A 17,663-nucleotide genomic window follows, 5' to 3' on the forward strand; every position below is an offset into this window, starting at 1 on the left:
TAAGAAAACACGGATTCACAATGAATAAGGCATCCTATGCCTATGGACATCGTACATTACAATGCAGCCTAGCAATAATACCAATTGACATTTTAAAAACACGTACATGCACGAAAGCCAAAACTAAGTAGGGCTAATACCAGGAAAAATCGATCTAATATTATTTGCGAATTTAAATGTTGCTTGCAATAAATTGTTTCGTAAGGGTACACGGTTACTTTTCAAAACTTGAACCGACGTTGAATGATCCAGCCAGCCTAATTTAAACTTGGAAAACTCCTGATGTTGCTATAACAATGCAAAAAGCACTCACCAATTTACTTGAAGTGAAAATCAGCCCTCCTTTTCTGTTTCTAAGAATCTGTTCCTGTTTTTCCTCCTCTTTTCTCCTTTCTCAATGGTGATGGTGGCTTTGATGACAGCTGACTCGTTAACTTTTTTTTTTGCTTTTCGTTTGTAGGTGACTTAGGATTGGAAAGCGATTGAAAATGCATAGACAAAAAGGTCATTGAGAATGAAAGGATGAAAAACTATTTATTAGGCATGTTAGGCCAGCAGAGAAGGCTTTGCTGGCCCTCTGAATTTGACACTGATATAAAATGGATGTGCATATACTGTATTTAGCTGTATTCAAATGTTGTTGTTGTTGTTGTTTTTAAGGATACAGTATCAACCTGTGTTGTACGATTCCGTGACCTTGTACACATTGTACAACTTAATGAATTGGTCCATTCTGTCTGTTGTAATCATTGGTCCTTGGTAGTAAATTAAATTTTTAGTTTTATGTACAGGATTAATACTTAAAGGGGGTTTATTTTCTACATTTTATACCCATTTTAATTTTATTTATGGTCCAATCAGAAACTTGAAGATGAGGAGGAGGGACAGATGTCCATTGAAGAGAGGAAGCAGATGATTTCGACTCGAGAGCAGGCGTGGCAAAGCACAGGAAAGGGTGTGGCCAATGACTCCACCCAGTATACAGTGGCTGCCAGGATGGTGAAAAAAGGTTAATTTGAATCGACTCCTTTTCATGTTTTGACTAATATTTCGCAAGACTGCATTTAACTGCAATACATAGGCCATGAGACTTATGTTGATTTGTTTGCTGCTTTCGTCTGTAAATAATCTGTCCTCTCCTCGCTCCAAAAATGTGTATCTTTGATTACTGGACCCAGACTTGCTTTTTGTTTGGACATGCGCATATATAACTGAATATTCTATTACAGTGGATATTCTGAATAAGGTGTAACGTGACATAGATTTTGAATGAATATAGGCATATTCTGGCTTTCTTATTTGGATTTCTAGAAACCAGAATTTTGGTTTAGTTAATTCAGTCGGGTCCAACAAATTTACATGACTCATTCTTAATTGGAATATGACAAAATTCCAACTAACGTGGGAATGTTCTTGTGCATGTACTGTAAATAATTGCTTTATATTAATGCTTTGTTACATCCTTTTCATTCCATTTCTTCCTTTCTGTCGGTCTCTCTCGTGACTGTCTGTTTTTCTTTGTATCAGGTCTTGCTGCTTCCTCTGCAGTCATCAGCCCAATTCTTTCACCAGTCTCTGCCAAACTCAAGAGCAGTGTGCCAGCTATCTCCAAACCACAGGAAGGTAAGGAAGAGGCACACATATACTGCCAAAAAAAAGACCTGTTCGCCAGTGTGCAAATACTTTTTCCTCCTTGGAAAGTCACAAATTTTGAAAGTGCGATTTTGAAGCATAATAACTGGGACAAAACCTGATGTGCTACAGAAATTGAGGCCAGAGCAGAAATGGAGTCTGATAAGAAGCTGGAAAAGCTAGAGACGTTTTTGGGCCGTCTCAACAGTAAAGGTGAGATTGATAGAAGGTCTGCTCAGTTTATCGGTGGACTTTTTATGGGAGGATGTCATGTATCCAATATAGAGGTGAGAGTGGAGTAAATGGTATCATTTAACGTTTAAACCTTTGAAAAGGAGCTTTGTTTCGAGTGCTTTTTTATTTGGCATCACAACATCTACATTAATGCTGTCGCATTTTCATTGTTCTCTCCATCTCTCAGTATCAAGTTTGCAGGAGACGACATTGACGGTGACCGAGAAGGCAGTAAAGGAAGTGATGCGATTGGATGATGAAATCTTTTCAAAGTTTTACCATCACGTGACTGATATTCCACGCAGCATGAGCAGCAGAATGCATCTGGATGAAGACTTTGATGCCATCTTTGGAAAACAAACACCTAAGTAAGATTAAAACTATATATAGAAAAAGCCTATGTATATAGTGTATGTGTATATATATACTGTATATTAACTTAAGACTTATCTTTTAATCCAAGGCTAACATCAGCAATGGTGCAGCACAAGCGTGCCGTTCGTCCCTCTCGTAACGTTCAGGCCTCAAAGAACCCCTTAAAGATTCTCGCAGCAAGAGAAGACATCCGACACGAGTACACCGAACAGAGACTGAACATTGGCCTGCTAGAGAGCAATAGAATCAAACATGAGAAGAGTGAGTATATGAGCAATGGATGGAGGGTGTGGATGCTGTAGCTTGTCACATGCTAATACAAATGTAACATGATTTTTATGTCTGTCACAGTGAGTAAGGGCTCGAATTTGTCTGACACAGCTCTGGCTGGTTTAGCCAGTAAAGAGAACTACAGCAGCGTGAGTCTGCGCAGTGTCAGTATCTCCGAGCAGATGACCAATAACAGCGCAGCTCCCTACAAGAAACTCATGCTCATGCAGGTCAAAGGTCAGTTGATCCCCACACTAGCACCTTGTCCTAACAGTGACATCTCATTTGTCCAGTGTCCTTACCCCACAAAGCTGTATATTAAACGTTATGTTCTGATTGGCTGCAATTGTGTCACTTTACACAGCATTTTAATTTTAGTAAGGACAGGAAAAAAAACAACACTACTTTGACTGGTTGGGACACAGTTTGATACAGGAGACTTTAAATATTAAATGTATTGTGGAATTTAAGTGCATTCATAGTGCCTTATTTTTGAAACCTGAGCAGAATAATTTCCTGTGTAGTTCATAAATGCATTATTATATTAATTTACATCAGACTGGTTTGATGATTTACACAGACATTTGTTCTGCTCATGTTTCATCAGTAAAGCCAAGTGTGCTCTTGAGTGTGTGCATTTTGTGTGGATTGAACTATGAGTGCATACATGTTCCCTAGGCCGACGGCACGTCCAGACCAGATTAGTGGAGCCCAGAGTGTCCTCTCTAAATAGTGGAGACTGCTTTCTACTGGTTACGCCTGAACATTGTTTCGTTTGGATTGGGGAATATTCAAATGTCATAGAAAGAGCCAAGGTGCTTCCTGTTTGTATTCACTGTTGTACATGATCTCAATAAAACATTTTACTTAGCTGTCTTGTCTAACATGTTTGACATGTCTATCAACGTACTAATGTATTTGTATGATTATTGTCCAGGCATCAGAGCTGGCCACTTTTATCCAGTTAAACCATGACCTCGGTTGTCGAGCAGCACAGGTGGAGACCATTGAAGAACACGTGAACTCACAAAGCGCAGCAGCTGCAGAGTTCTGGAAGATTTTGGGAGGACAAGCCAGCTATCAATGTATGTCACCTGAAATGCACAGCAATGTGGCATTTATTGGATTGAGGAATCCATGTGTAGTATAAGAACTGTTGTTTTGTGTGCTTAATGGTCACAGCGGCTGGGTCTCCGGAAGAAGATGAGATGTTTGAAAGTGCAGTCGTGGAGACGAACTGCATCTTCCGTCTGGTGGATGATAAACTGCTTCCTGACGATGATTTCTGGGGAAAAGTGCCTCGAAGTTCCTTAATGGGCTCGAAAGAGGTTAGACAACATTATTGACATTTTAGATATTGCATTTAAAATATTTGTATTAATCATTATGGGGTAAATATGTTTTAATGGTTTATATACCCTGTTACTTGTACAATTTAATATAAACAAATCTGCTTTAATAGCTGCATTTTTAAATATATAACATTGTATATTTTCCATTATGTTTTTCCTTTCTCAATCTGTAGGTGATAGTGTTTGATTTTGGTAGTGAAGTGTATGTCTGGCATGGTAAGGAGGTCACACTGGCACAGAGGAAGGTAGCGTTTCAGCTCGCCAAACACCTTTGGAATGGAACCTTTGATTATACCAACTGTGACATCAACCCTCTGGACCCTGGAGGTCACAACACACTCATACCAAGGTGGACACAACTCATTTTCACTAACTTGAATAATGTAAAATTTTTATACATTTAAGGGATACTTCTCCCCCCCAAAAAATTCATTTACTCACCCTCATGTTGTTCCAAATTAAACCTTGTGCCGGGATCAAATTTTCATTTTGTGATAATACATTATGCTTTTATCTCTGTATACGGTATAATTACAGTATTGCAATACATTACATAACAGGTTGCAAAATATACAAACTTCATTGTTCTTAATGACAAGTAAAAAAATAATAATAATTAAACCACATTTTTTTAAACTAAATGAACAGTTAAGTAAATACAGAAATAATACCCAAAATATTTAACTTTAAATAAATATTTGAAAATAAATATACAGTTTCCACACTTCAAACTTTGCCATGAATCTCATTATTTTTATTTTATTTATTCTTTACGTTTTTTTTTTTTTCATATTTATTACCATTGAAAATAGCCATTTTTACCAAGAGGTGCTTAAAGTTATTGAATTATAGAAAATCGTAAAACATGTTGCTTAAATCATTTCATAAATGACATTTATTACATTTTCAGAAAAACACTATGACAGACCACTGCCGAATCAGGCAGCGAATAGACTGCAGTATCAAGTGGCACTTGTTCCTTTTTGGCAGCGCTGTTCAGAATGGGCCAATCACAATAAATTGTAACTGGAAGATTAATACAAATATTTTATAGATACTGCTGTGGCGGATTTAACGAGTATAAAACGGATATAGTTGCAAGGATTCAATTACAAATTACTCTCCACAGTGAAAACATTGAGATATAAAACTTTCTGAGATTTGAATGCAGATCAATGGAGGATTCAGTTTTGTGATCCGTCTAGCACTGTGTAAAGACATAAAATAAATTAAGAGTAAATTCTAGAGATTGTTGTGTGTGAAAATCCCAGGAGATCAGCAGTTACATAAATACTCAAACCAGCCCATCTGGCACCAACAGTCATCCATGCGATTATCTATTCAGCCAATTGTGTAGCTGCAGTGCATAAAATCATGCATTAATATATATAGTGGTGTCTGATCTTTTATTTTGTATTTTTTAGGAAAGGGCAGGGACGTCCAGACTGGGCTATATTTGGCAGACTTACTGAACATAATGAAACAAGTCTTTTTAAAGAGAAGTTTCTGGACTGGAAAGATGCATCTATGTTGTCACCTAAAAATGCCATTGAGCAGCCCTTCCAGCAAAAGGTGGCCAGATGCTTGCTTTCTTTCTTTCTTTCTCTCTTGTCATCGCTTCTCTTTATCTCTCTTCTCTTGATGATGTTTCAGGAGTCTCTGAGCGCAGACTCTCGTTCTGAGTGTCAGGCATACAATGCCTCGCTGATGCTGCCGGTCGTGCCGTCGCCCATCAGTACAGTTCTGGATGGTCAGGATGTGGGTCGAGGGCACGGTCCAGTGGAGAACGGCTCAGAGGACTGCATGCGCTCACTGGAGATTAGCACAGTGGGTGTTAATGTCTGGCACATATTGGAGTTCGACTACAGCCGTCTGCCCAAGCAGAGCATCGGCCAGTTTCACGAGGGAGACGCTTATGTGGTGAAATGGAAGTACATGGTGAGCGCCGCAGGTCAGTAACCGCATCAAGAGAAGTGTTTTTGTGCTTTCATAGAACTACATCTGTGTGTGTGTGTGTGTGTGTGTGTGTGTGTGTGTGTGTGTGTGTGTGTGTGTGTGTGTGTGTGTGTGTGTGTGTGTGTCATAGATGGAATTCTAATAGGTAAATCTATAGCCTGATATTTCTGAAATGATGTTACCAATGATTTTAATTTGCTTTTATTTGGCCATTAAGTTTCATAAAGAGTGCATCAGTAGACTAATTTCAGAGAAATCTCTTTGATCTTGTTTTAAGGATTTTTACAGGAAAAAAAATACAAGAATAGGTCTTAGGACATGAATAGCTCTGAATAGAATCTACGAGTTGTCATCTTGTAATTACAGTAATTCTGCATGACATGAATGCATCATTGTTTTTCACAGTGTATTATCAAAAATAGGACAATTCACATTTACATTAATGGAATTTTAAAATGGGCCAAGGAATGCTGGTTAATTCAAACCAGAGACTAAGTAGAGACAGGCCACTTCTATTTAAATGAATGGGAGTTATTGGAATGCCCAACCAAGTAGCTCTAGTGCCCAACGGATGTAGAAAGGAAGTCCCGTGTTAAAGCTAAGAGTCAATCACCTTTTAAATACAGACTTTGCCTGTCAATCAACTCGATAACATGCATTCACATTAGCTGTACAAACTGGGAATATTGCATGTTTTAGTGTAATAGAAGCACAATTTATGATTTAAAACATTATCAAATTTGATTGCTGAAATGTGTTCTTTGATCGTAATCTTGACCAACCATTTTTGAGATTTCCCCATTCAAGTAGATGGGAGCTGCACTGGCATGACTGGAAATTGCCTCTCTTTTTGGAATCAAGAGTGTTACAAAGATGGCCGACAGTGAACTAACTTGCTTGAAAGAATTTGTTCAAACTCTGACTGTCAGAAATTAAAATGTAAACAAACCCACAAAAGGTCTGTGATCTGACTGATTTATGGTAGTATCTGTCTGGCTAGATAGCTTGCTGTTTGTGGGTCATTCTCTAAAATGCCTTCTAAATTCTCTAAACTTTTTCTTTTTTATCTCCTTTAACAAAACTAGTTAAAATGTAACTAACTTTTTCAGCATTGCAATAAAATCACTCTATGCAGAGCCTCTTTCTCTGAATTTTGACCTTGGAAGTTCAATAACATGAAATTAAGGGACAAAATATTATTTTTAAATTTCAAGTATTAATGAATTATTTATTTTGTTTTGCTTTATTGCACACATGTTAGGCCTTGCACTCATTCCTGTACCGTGATTATGAAATTAGTTAAATTGGTTTAAAAAAAAAAAAAAAAAAACTGTAGGTCAAAGAGGTGGTGTACCAGATGAAGAGAACAAGCATTTTTTTCAGGCAGCTGACGCATTAAAATATTTCTTTATTTTTTTTAATTGTGTGAAACGATATAGTCAAACCATTTTATATTGTTTAAGAAATATGTCTTTTCCATTACTTTTATTCAAGGGACATGCCACCATGTTTTGATAATGACCCTTTGTCTTACTGTCATGTCTGTGTAACCATCAATCTAAAACTTTTACAACGTTTTAGGTGCAAAAAATGCTGCAAAAATATAGAAGATGACCATTTTAAACTTTGTATGCAGCTAGAAGACTGTCAGTGGTCTCTTCCAAGTGTTTGTCATTGGATGTCTGTGTCTGTGTGTAGTGGGAAGCAGACAGAAGCTGGTTCAGGTGCGTAGTGCAGGTCCCGGCAGGGAGAAGTGCTGCTATTTCTTCTGGCAGGGCAGAAACTCCACTGTCAGTGAGAAAGGAACATCAGCGCTGATGACGGTCGAGCTGGATGAGGAGAGAGGAGCTCAGGTAGGAAAAGAAATGCTGGTTACACAAGGTTTACTGCTTTCTCTTTCGCTCACTCCATCTTTCTGTGTCATATATATTTAGATGCAGGTGCAGCAGGGAAAGGAGCCGCCCTGTTTCCTGCAGTGTTTCAATGGGGGGATGATAGTGCATTCAGGGAAGAGAGAGGAAGAGGAGAACATTCAGAGTGAGTCTCCTTTAACAAACAAATATTTACAACACTCCTATTTCTGTCTGTTCTTTGAGAATGTTCAAAATGGCAAACTGCATACTATATTTGAAAGATGCATACTGTGCAAGTTTTCTGTATGCATGGAATACTTAAATTATATACTACATTCTATTTGAATGACATACAGTGCCACACACTGTGATGAATGACCCAAAAGCAATATCAACCATGATTTTTTTAAATGATCTCTTCCTTGACTTATAGGCCACGTCTACACAAATACGTTTTTGTTTGTTAATGCATCTTTTTCTCTACGTTTTGGCCTTCAGTCCACACTGAGATGGCATTTATGTCAGCGAAAACTGAGCTTTTTGAAAACGCTCTACCAAGTGGATAAATTTGAAAACTCTGTATTCACGATGCAGTGTGGACTGGGAAAACGGATATCTGAAAATGATTGTATTTTTTGTCACGTGATGCAGTCATGTGATCCATTCAACCAAAACAATCAAGATGGCGGCCTGTGTTATAGCACCACTGTTGTGATTTATATTCACTTTAATAGCGTTATCAAAGATAAATGTTACTTTGAAGGAATGCAATGTGAATGTTGTATAAAGGCAATGGGAAGTTTACTCTAAATTGGTGTCTGGCGATGGAACTTTAAGACAATTGCTTTTCAGACTGTACATGCAACAGGGATTTTTCGCATGCACTGTAAGGGGATTTAAGCGTTTTTATACGTTTCCGTGTGGACTAGCAATTTTTGGAAAACACTTGAAAATGGCAGTGGACAGAGTGTTTCAAAACTGAAAACAACGTTTTCAAATGTATCCAGATTAATGTAAATGTAGCCATAATTCGATTAGACTACCCGAAGTGAGGACATTTGTCCGTAGCCCCTTAGTGGATGCTCAATTTTTTGGGGGAGTTACCTTGCAATAGTTTAATGTATCCCTTATGAAAACTTTCCATGGTTTTACTACAGTAACCATATTTTAACCATAATATTAGTTATGAAGTCATAGTAATAATATAGGAAAACCAAAACTAAGGTAATAAAAAGAATTTAGCAGAAAAAACTATAAAAAAAAAAAAAAAAAAAAAAACTGTAGTAACACTGTTTAATTTATGCTTCAAGTACCAAGGTTTTTATCATGGTTTACACAAATACATGCCCAAACAAAAATGTTTAATTCATTATAGTAAAACATCTCAAGTTATGCATGTAACCTTGGTTCCCTAAAAGGTGAAGGGAATGAGACATTGCACCAGTAAGCTGTCACATTGGGATTTTCTTCTCTGAGTTACAGTAGTTGAAGCCCTTGAACAGTAATGCCAATTCTCTGATTGGCAATGATGTTTGAGCTCCACCACTTTAGGCGCGCAGTTGACCCTACAAGTGGGTGTGAAACCATTCCCTTTGAATTTTCTGACTGAGGGTCAAGGAGCGCTTTGCTCGCACCTTCAAGCTCTGAGTCCGTAGTATGTCCAGCTTGCGAAATGTCTCATTCCCTTCATCTCAGGGAACCAAGGTTACAAGGGCATGAAGGGCGTAGATAAAACCTTAGGCATGTAGCCTTTTCTGGGTTTGAGGGTGGCCTTTGAGAGACCCGGCCAGAATTTCAGACATGAGCTGTCGACCGACAGCACTTGGATTTCACCCACCTAGCAGGAGTGTGGTAATTAAAGAGAGGGCACATAACTCAGCAGGCTCGTGATTGCCTTCAGTACCAGGTTCACATCTCATGTTGGGACTGTAGCAGGTCAAAGGGGGGGTTTAAGCACCTCGTTAAGGAACTTTGATTAGATCATAGCTAGAACCGCTGTGGCCTATAGTTGAGCCAGCCTCAAAGGCATGGTATACCGAGATAGTAGCTACATAGACCTTAAGCGTTGACAATGTAAGACCTCCATCCAGACACTTTTGGAGGAATATGAGGATCTCAGCTATGGAGCAATTCACTGTGCTTTGCCACATGAAGAGTACCAATTGGCAAACGCATGCTATTTTATTGCATAGAGGCATCCCGTGGATGGTGCTCTAGCCTGCAGGATGGTGTTCATAACTGACTGAGCTAATTTCAGCAAGTTTGATGAGCTCTATTCAGGGGCCAAAGCTGCAAGTTCCAAAGCTCCAGCTTGGGATGTCAGCGCCCTGCATTTGAGTGAGGGGGTCCCTCCCCAGCTGTATTTTCCATGGAGGGCCATCCTGTATCTCCGGAAACCAGGACTGATTGAGCCACTTCATTGCAACTATTAAAATCGCTTCCCTGTCCTCACAGACTTGGGTGATGACAGAATGGAAGAGACGTACCGGGGGAAATCATACGTGCGTTTCGTGGGCCACGGCATCCACCCATAGTGGGGCTTGGGATATTGTGTACCAGAGAGGACAGTGGGTGATCTCTGCAGAGGCAAACAGGTCCACTTCCGCATTGCCGAATATTTCCCAAATCCTCAGGACAGTCTAAGGATTAAGTCTCTATTCCCCAACAGGTCCACCCCACAATTCTGGTGGCCTGGAACATATGTTGCATGTAAGGAGATGGCACTCATGCCACAGGAGGCGGCACCAAGCCAGGCTCAACATCAATGCAAAATGTATTGAGAGAAAGCAAACTATTGCGATGGAATGCAAAATGTTTTCAGCAAATACATTTCCTCTCTGTTCTCTAAGGGGCTCCGTATATATATTTACACAAAATTGGAGGGAATAAAAACTCACCATATTAATACACTGTGTACTGTTTTATAAGTGTAAAAAAAAAATAGGCTGCATACAATATTTACTGTGCTGGAAGCAAAACACAAGTATTCCTTTAAAAAAAACCCTTTGTGCCTGTTTCACGCCTCTTGCTTTCATTTATAAATTTTTGTATTAGATTTGTTTTTATATATCAGTTTAGTTTTTTTGTGTTATTTTTCTTAGGTTGTACTCTATTAGAATGTATTTGACCTCCTCTCTTTGTATCAGATGAATGGCGCCTATACTGTGTGCGTGGTGAGGTGCCAGTAGAGGGCCACCTGCTGGAAGTGGCGTGTCACTGCAGCAGTCTGCGATCACGCACATCAGTGGTCTTGCTGAACATCAACAAAGCTCTGATTTACCTGTGGCATGGCTGTAAGGCGCAAACACATGCGCGGCACGTAGCTAGAACCGCTGTGGAAAAGATCAAAGACCAGTGAGAGTCTCTACTCTTAATGTGATGTATATACAAATACAAAAAGCAAGGCACATATTTGGTGCACATTAGCAAATGAATAAATCATATAAATAAATAAATGGAATGCAGAAGTGTACCAATTCAGTGTTTGTACTTCGGTTTAATATACAGTAAGTTATGCACTGAACTGGAATATAATGCATATTATATATTAGCAAACAGAATATAAATATATATATACATTTGCACACATTTGGTAAAAGTTGATAAACCGTAAGTTTGAACTTTGTTCCCTTTGTTTTCAAGGCGACCACTGGAGGCGGGACTTCACAGCAGCTGTAATGTGACCATTCATGAATGTGAGGAAGGTTGTGAACCAGTGGAATTCTGGGACGCTTTAGGCAGGAAAGACCGCAAAGCATATGACTGTATGCTTCAAGGTAAACGCATGATGTCATAACTGTTCTAAAGGTATTTCTATATTTTAATTGTAATGTATAAGTTTGATTAATGGACTATTTATTTCTCTGCTTTAAAGGGATAGTTCACCCAAAAATTACAATTCATCATTAACTCGCTCTCATGCCATCCCAGATGTGTATGACTTTCTTCTGCAGAACACAAATGAAGATTTTTAGAAGAAAATCTCATCTCCGTTGGTCCATACAATGCAAGTGAATGGGTGTCAACATGTTTAAGCTGCAAAAACCACAAAGGCAGCATAAAACTAATCCAAAAGACTTAATTGTTAACTCCATATCTTTTGAAGCGCTGTGATAAGCGTGGGTGAGAAACAGGTAAATACTGAAGTACATTTTTATCATAAATTCTCCTTTCATCCCAATAGGTGGCGATATGTATGAAGAATGCGAATTGCCAAAAACAAAATAAGAATGTAAAATGAAAGTGGAGAGTGATAGTAAAAAAAGGACTATCCTGCAGAAAAAATCCAGAGTCATGGATTACTTTTATGCTGTGTTTATGAGCAATTTGGAGCTTCAACATTTTGGCACCCATTCACTTGCATTGTATGAACCTACATAGCTGAAATATTCTTCTAAAAATCTTCATTTGTGTTCAGCAAAAGAATGAAAGTCATACACATCTGGTATGGCGTGAGGGGGAGTAAATGATGAACTATACCTTTAAATCTCCCTTTCCATGTTTGTATTTCTCTCCTTTTTCTAGACCCTGGCAAGTTCAACTTCACCCCACGGCTGTTTCAGCTGAGTAGTTCTTCAGGTGAATTTGTGGCGCAGGAGTTTTACAACCCCTCCAGAGCTCCAAACCTGGTTTGTTCCCTGCCATTTCTACAAGAGGACCTGTACGCCACCGCTCAACCAGGTAAACCGAGTGACACTTATTCTCTCAGAAAACATGAAACTATGAACTATAATGGTGCATGCTTATCACTTCTTCTCTCTTTACCTTTCTAGCTCTGTTCCTGGTGGATAACTATCATGAAGTTTACCTGTGGCAAGGTTGGTGGCCACAGGATACAGAGAGTACCGGTTCTGCCCGCATCCGCTGGGACTCCGACAGAAAGTGTGCCATGGAAACCGTGCTGCAGTACTGCAGAGGTGGTTGACTGCTTTATTAGCCAATAATTGTTTGAGTGAGGTTTTCCAGCATAGTAGAAAGAACACACCAGACATTATTCAACAGAAAATTACAGAAATCTATCAGACCTCTTAGAGACTGATAATGGACACTTCTCTTCGTCTAGCAGAAAAGAACGAGAAGAAGCCTCAGAAGTCATATCTGATCCATGCTGGACTGGAGCCTCTGACCTTTACAAACATGTTCCCCAGCTGGGAGCACAGAGAGGATATTGCTGAAATCACAGAGAGGGTGAGACTACTCTCTCATACTTTATAGAGACACATAGTCTGTAAGCTGTCTACATAGACAGCATTTTAGTCATCATAGGCACGCTACGGATGTGAAGGCTGTTCCATACAGTAGGCGGCAAATGTGTGCATTGCATGCATCTTTATTGGGTCAGGCATTTCCGGAATGCATTGCGTCAAAGGTCCAAGATGGTTGGGTTAGGGTAAATGTCCGTTTTAAATGTTACTATATATTATTTGTTTTATTTTTTATATATATTTTAAAAAACTATTTGACCAAATATTTTGTGTGCTATTTATTTTGTAATTATGTCAAATTTGTTAGTAAGCTATGTAGCCTGTAGACATTGTTCAAACATCAGAGTGTGCTAAAAAAAAATCTTTAAAAATGCTAAAGCATTGTGTTTCTACACAGGTTTGTCTTAAAGGAATATTCTGGGTTCAATACAATTTAAGCTTAATCGACAGCATTTATAGCATAATATTGATTACCACAATTTATTTTGACATCCCTCTTAAAAATAAAAGGAAAAAAATGCAGGTTACATTGAGGCACTCAAAATGGAAGTGAATTGAGGCTAATTTTTGAACATTAAAATACTCACTTTTTCAAAAGTATAGCCACAAGACAATATGTGCTTGTAAATATGACTTTAGAGTGATAACGTCACTTGCTAACTTTTCTGTGTAAATTTATAGCCATAACAACTCTGTTGCCCTAAAACAACTGTAAAAGTTACGATTTAAACAACTTTACAGCTCAAATAATACATGAGTTTAAACAGAAGAATTAAAGCAAGTGCTTTTATAAATTTCTAATCTTCACATTTCTGCCTTTTTAAACCCTCCAGAAATCGGCTACATACACTTCAATTGTAAACGCAACCTCGATTTTTGCTTTTTGTTTTTAAAGAAAAGGAGTGACGGGTTGAAAATATATTTTTGTGGTAATCAACACGTGCTGTCAATTGAGTTTAACTGGAATTTAACCTGGACATTTTTTTGAAGTAGTGTTGACATTAACATATTCAGTGTTTGTGTTGTGTGCAGGAGGCAGAGGTGTGTAATCAGATAATTCTAGTGGAGGATGTTTTGGCTCGACTCAGTCAGAGCATTTATCCTCTCGCAACACTGCAAACTCGCCCCCTTCCCCATGGCGTCGACCCCCTGCGCCTCGAGTTGTACCTGTCAGAGGAAGACTTTGAGGTAAGCCACACACTCCTGGTAGAGCACTAGCAATAACAAAGTCATGGGTTTGATTCCCAAGGAATGCATGGACTGATAAAAATGTGCCTTGAGTGCACTCTTAAGTTGCTTTGGATAAGTTTCTTTCAAATGCCTAAATGTATATGTAGATCTTTTCATAATAAATTACTATGTCTGAGAATTTGATGTTTTGCCGTTCTGACTCTAGGCTGGGCTTTAGGGAATTCTGTGTAGGTAAGTGTTTTTGTTCTGACATCGACTGATGTCACAGGGATAGATTGTTTCTATGGTGACTACTTGAGCACCATTCACTGACTGCCTCACTTGTTTTATGCTTTGTTTCCTTTTGTCTTCCTTCCTTTGGACAACTTCTCTAGTCCAATCTTTCTTCAGCTGAAACCTGAGGAGCACTTTGACACCTAAATTAAAAAACACACATGCATGCACATATAAACAGAATCTGAAAATATACTCATCACATAGGTTTCAAATACTATTTCTTTTCCAGCAGTACTTTTCACATTTCTGAGAACTTGTCGCAATGTGTCCTAACTAGGTGTGATACATTAAAGCAAAGTAATAATTGTATGTTCTGTGGAAATTTCTTGTGTTCAGATATGCATTCATGTTGACCGTGATCTACAGCGATAATGCAATCCAAAGTTATTCATTTTCAATGAGAGTTGGCAAATGTATGGTAAATTTGTGGTAATGTGACCAACATTAATCTGATTTAAATTTGGATCCTCACAGAATATGAGTGACTGAGATATTGAGAGCACCTGGAGAGTGTGCATGTTTGATTGGCACCGCCAGGGAGCATATTGAAGGGAGTGAAGCTGAAAGTGCTCATGATCTGATTGTCACGACTCATGTTACATCAAGTATATGTGGATTTGTATATGCATGTTTATTTGTTGTTTAACTCTCTTTTATACCCGTTTGCAGTCTCTTTATCCACTCAGTGCAGCGAGTCAGAATTGCTACTGTAATGACTCTAGAAAATGGCCAACTTAATATTCATACATGCGTAATTCTTACACATTTTAAAAACAAACCTGCATACTCGTCTGAATAACAGCATGTCTGAAAGTTTGAATTCGTGAATACTTAGAATAGCCAACAATTCACCCTCCAGTGGCCACACTGTCATGCATCAAGGGCTGAGAAAGCTCTCATTCATTAAAGCAGTGTATGTGTGATTCCCTGCATGCTGAAAAAAGGTCAGCCCTGATTTTAGGCACGATTGGCTGGTTGCCAAGCACGGACATAAGATGAAGCTCAGCCGATTTAGATCAGTGGCCAATCGATTGGTGCACCCTAGTGAAAAGTAAAGCTAATTCTAGAGACAAACGGTACAAATATTATTAGTGATGTACAATACTAATACTACTAGGAATGACCTGTACATATACTACTAGGGACACAAAGTAAAGCTGCCACTAATACAGTACATATATTTCAAGGGACAAACAGTACCAGATGCAACTAGGGATGATCAGTACAGCTGCTACTAGGGATGAACGGCACAGCTGCTCTTACTACAGACAAACCGTTCAAATATTACTAGGGACGAACCGTACAGCAGCTGCTCCTAGGGACGAACCGTACAGCAGCTGCTCCTAGGGACGAACCGTACAGCAGCTGCTCCTAGGGACGAACCGTACAGCAGCTGCTCCTAGGGACAAACCGTACAGCAGCTCCTCCTAGGGACAAACCGTACAGCAGCTCCTCCTAGGGACGAACCGTACAGCAGCTCCTCCTAGGGACGAACCGTACAGCTGCTACTACAACAAATGAACAGCAAAGACACTACTAGGAACAATGGTACAAATTCTAATAGCGATGAGTGGGACAAACAGTAAAGCTACTTCTAGGGACGAACGGAACAGCCACTTCTAGGGAAGAACAATGTAATATGAATGACAAATAGTACAGCTGTTTATATTAGTAAAGGTACTACTAAAGATTAACAGTACAGATTATATTAGAGCCTAACAGTTTTCTAGGGATGAACAGTACAAGACACTGAGGTGACTTTCAGTATATGTACATCAATGTTTTTATGATTGTACATTTTTGGAGGCCTGCCCACAATGAAATCTAATTGATCCAAAATCTTGCTGTGCTTAGGGATATATTAAACGTCAAATATGTTCTGAATGGCTGTGAATTTGTCACTACATACTTTGTTTCATTTTCAAAATGACTTGACTTTAGATTCTTCTAATCACACCTAATTAGGCCACAGTGTTACTGCAACCCTTTTCCCTCACCCCTTTCCTGAAGCTGAATGTGTTGCATATATATATGAATATTAGTACATATTTGTACTTGTGTGTCTCACTTCTCTCAGTTAGATTTTTCTGTGTTCTCAGAGTGTGTTAGACATCAAGAGGGAAGAGTTTGACGCTTTGCCTGGATGGAAGCAAGTAAACCTGAAAAAAGCCAAAGGACTCTTTTAGAAACCTGACAAAAAGCTGTCATCATGACAAAATTATCAATTTCCACCATGACCACCGGTTCTGCAATCACCTCAGCAGTTTGACCTCTTTTGGTTAAGGGAGGCGTTTGCGCACTTGAGAACAGGGTAAATGGTCAGGTCAAAGGTCACTTTAGGATCTACAGATGCACCTGCTGTGGTGTCCACTTTTGATGTATTTATTAAGTCCGTGGAGTTGATGTGTGTATGTGGGTTTGTCTCATCACGTTTATGCACATGTCAGGATTTATAACGTGCAATCTGTTAGCATTACGTGTTTTGTAACATCTAAAACAAAACCTGTCTTTCAACACCTGTAATTACTGGTTATCTTGTTCACCTCCCTTTTCAATATTCTGGGGGTGCATTTGGTCTGATCTGGGCTAAGATTTTGTTATGTGTGTCAATGTTTGCATAATTTAAAATGTATAAATTAGTAGGAAACCATTACAAATCATGTGTGATGTCATATGTCTTAGAATATTCTTGTTATGATTCAAGAGGAGTTTACATGCAATGTCTGTTTTTCTTTGTTGTTTCTTTGTATGGTTGTGGTTGTGGAGGTGGTGATGTGTGAGTGGCATCATGTTTGTTCATATTCAGACAGCATAGAAATATTGGAGGAGAGAAAGAAATGACTTTAATTTACATGTACAGTATAGTGCCTTGCTTTTGTGTACAGTTTCTATACCAAACACACACTAGTCTGCATTTCAAAGACTTTCTTTGTGATAAAAGAAATAGTAAATAAAGCATATCAAAATAATTTCTGTCCAAGTATGTCTTATTAAAAATCTCTGCGCTTCTGAAGATATGGATTTAACCACTGGAGTCTTATGGATTAATTCTGTTTCCTTTGTGTGATTTTTGGAGCTACAATGGTCTGGTCTCCATTCACTTGCATGATGAGTACTCGTGTACATTTTCTCTTCCTCAGTGTCCAGTGATGAGTACTCTGTGTTTGTGCTGACAGGAGGTTGTGTTACACTGGATATACCAACTGATGAACTGCCACAGTTTAATACATTGGTCTGGATGAATGGTAAAGCAGAAAATATAGTGCGTTTTATAAGGGAGCCTAGAGTTATAAAACCTTACAGTCCATATAAGGATAGCA

General features: G+C 38.7%; 1 protein-coding gene across 6 annotated transcripts in view; it reads left to right on the plus strand.

The window, feature by feature from the left end:
* Positions 1–17,296, plus strand: part of LOC127645036 (supervillin-like) — a 65,304-nt gene extending 48,008 nt beyond the window's left edge. For 5 of the 6 annotated variants that reach the window (XM_052128545.1, XM_052128546.1, XM_052128541.1 and 2 more), the window contains 21 exons: positions 862–1,009; positions 1,528–1,623; positions 1,765–1,845; positions 2,054–2,234; positions 2,330–2,502; positions 2,593–2,748; positions 3,190–3,326; positions 3,449–3,596; positions 3,694–3,839; positions 4,037–4,212; positions 5,288–5,435; positions 5,517–5,814; positions 7,518–7,672; positions 7,754–7,856; positions 10,819–11,026; positions 11,315–11,448; positions 12,197–12,352; positions 12,445–12,588; positions 12,735–12,859; positions 13,909–14,064; positions 16,443–17,296. In XM_052128545.1, the coding sequence (XP_051984505.1) occupies positions 862–1,009; positions 1,528–1,623; positions 1,765–1,845; positions 2,054–2,234; positions 2,330–2,502; positions 2,593–2,748; positions 3,190–3,326; positions 3,449–3,596; positions 3,694–3,839; positions 4,037–4,212; positions 5,288–5,435; positions 5,517–5,814; positions 7,518–7,672; positions 7,754–7,856; positions 10,819–11,026; positions 11,315–11,448; positions 12,197–12,352; positions 12,445–12,588; positions 12,735–12,859; positions 13,909–14,064; positions 16,443–16,529 (3,156 nt within the window). In that variant the 3' untranslated portion in view covers positions 16,530–17,296. The remainder of the gene's footprint in view (positions 1–861; positions 1,010–1,527; positions 1,624–1,764; positions 1,846–2,053; positions 2,235–2,329; positions 2,503–2,592; positions 2,749–3,189; positions 3,327–3,448; positions 3,597–3,693; positions 3,840–4,036; positions 4,213–5,287; positions 5,436–5,516; positions 5,815–7,517; positions 7,673–7,753; positions 7,857–10,818; positions 11,027–11,314; positions 11,449–12,196; positions 12,353–12,444; positions 12,589–12,734; positions 12,860–13,908; positions 14,065–16,442) is intronic. The other variant, XM_052128542.1, reaches the window with a different exon arrangement.
* The last annotated feature ends 367 nt before the right edge of the window (positions 17,297–17,663 follow it).

The sequence above is a fragment of the Xyrauchen texanus genome, chromosome 6, assembly GCF_025860055.1.
Source record: "Xyrauchen texanus isolate HMW12.3.18 chromosome 6, RBS_HiC_50CHRs, whole genome shotgun sequence".
NCBI classification, from domain to species: Eukaryota; Metazoa; Chordata; class Actinopteri; order Cypriniformes; family Catostomidae; genus Xyrauchen; species Xyrauchen texanus.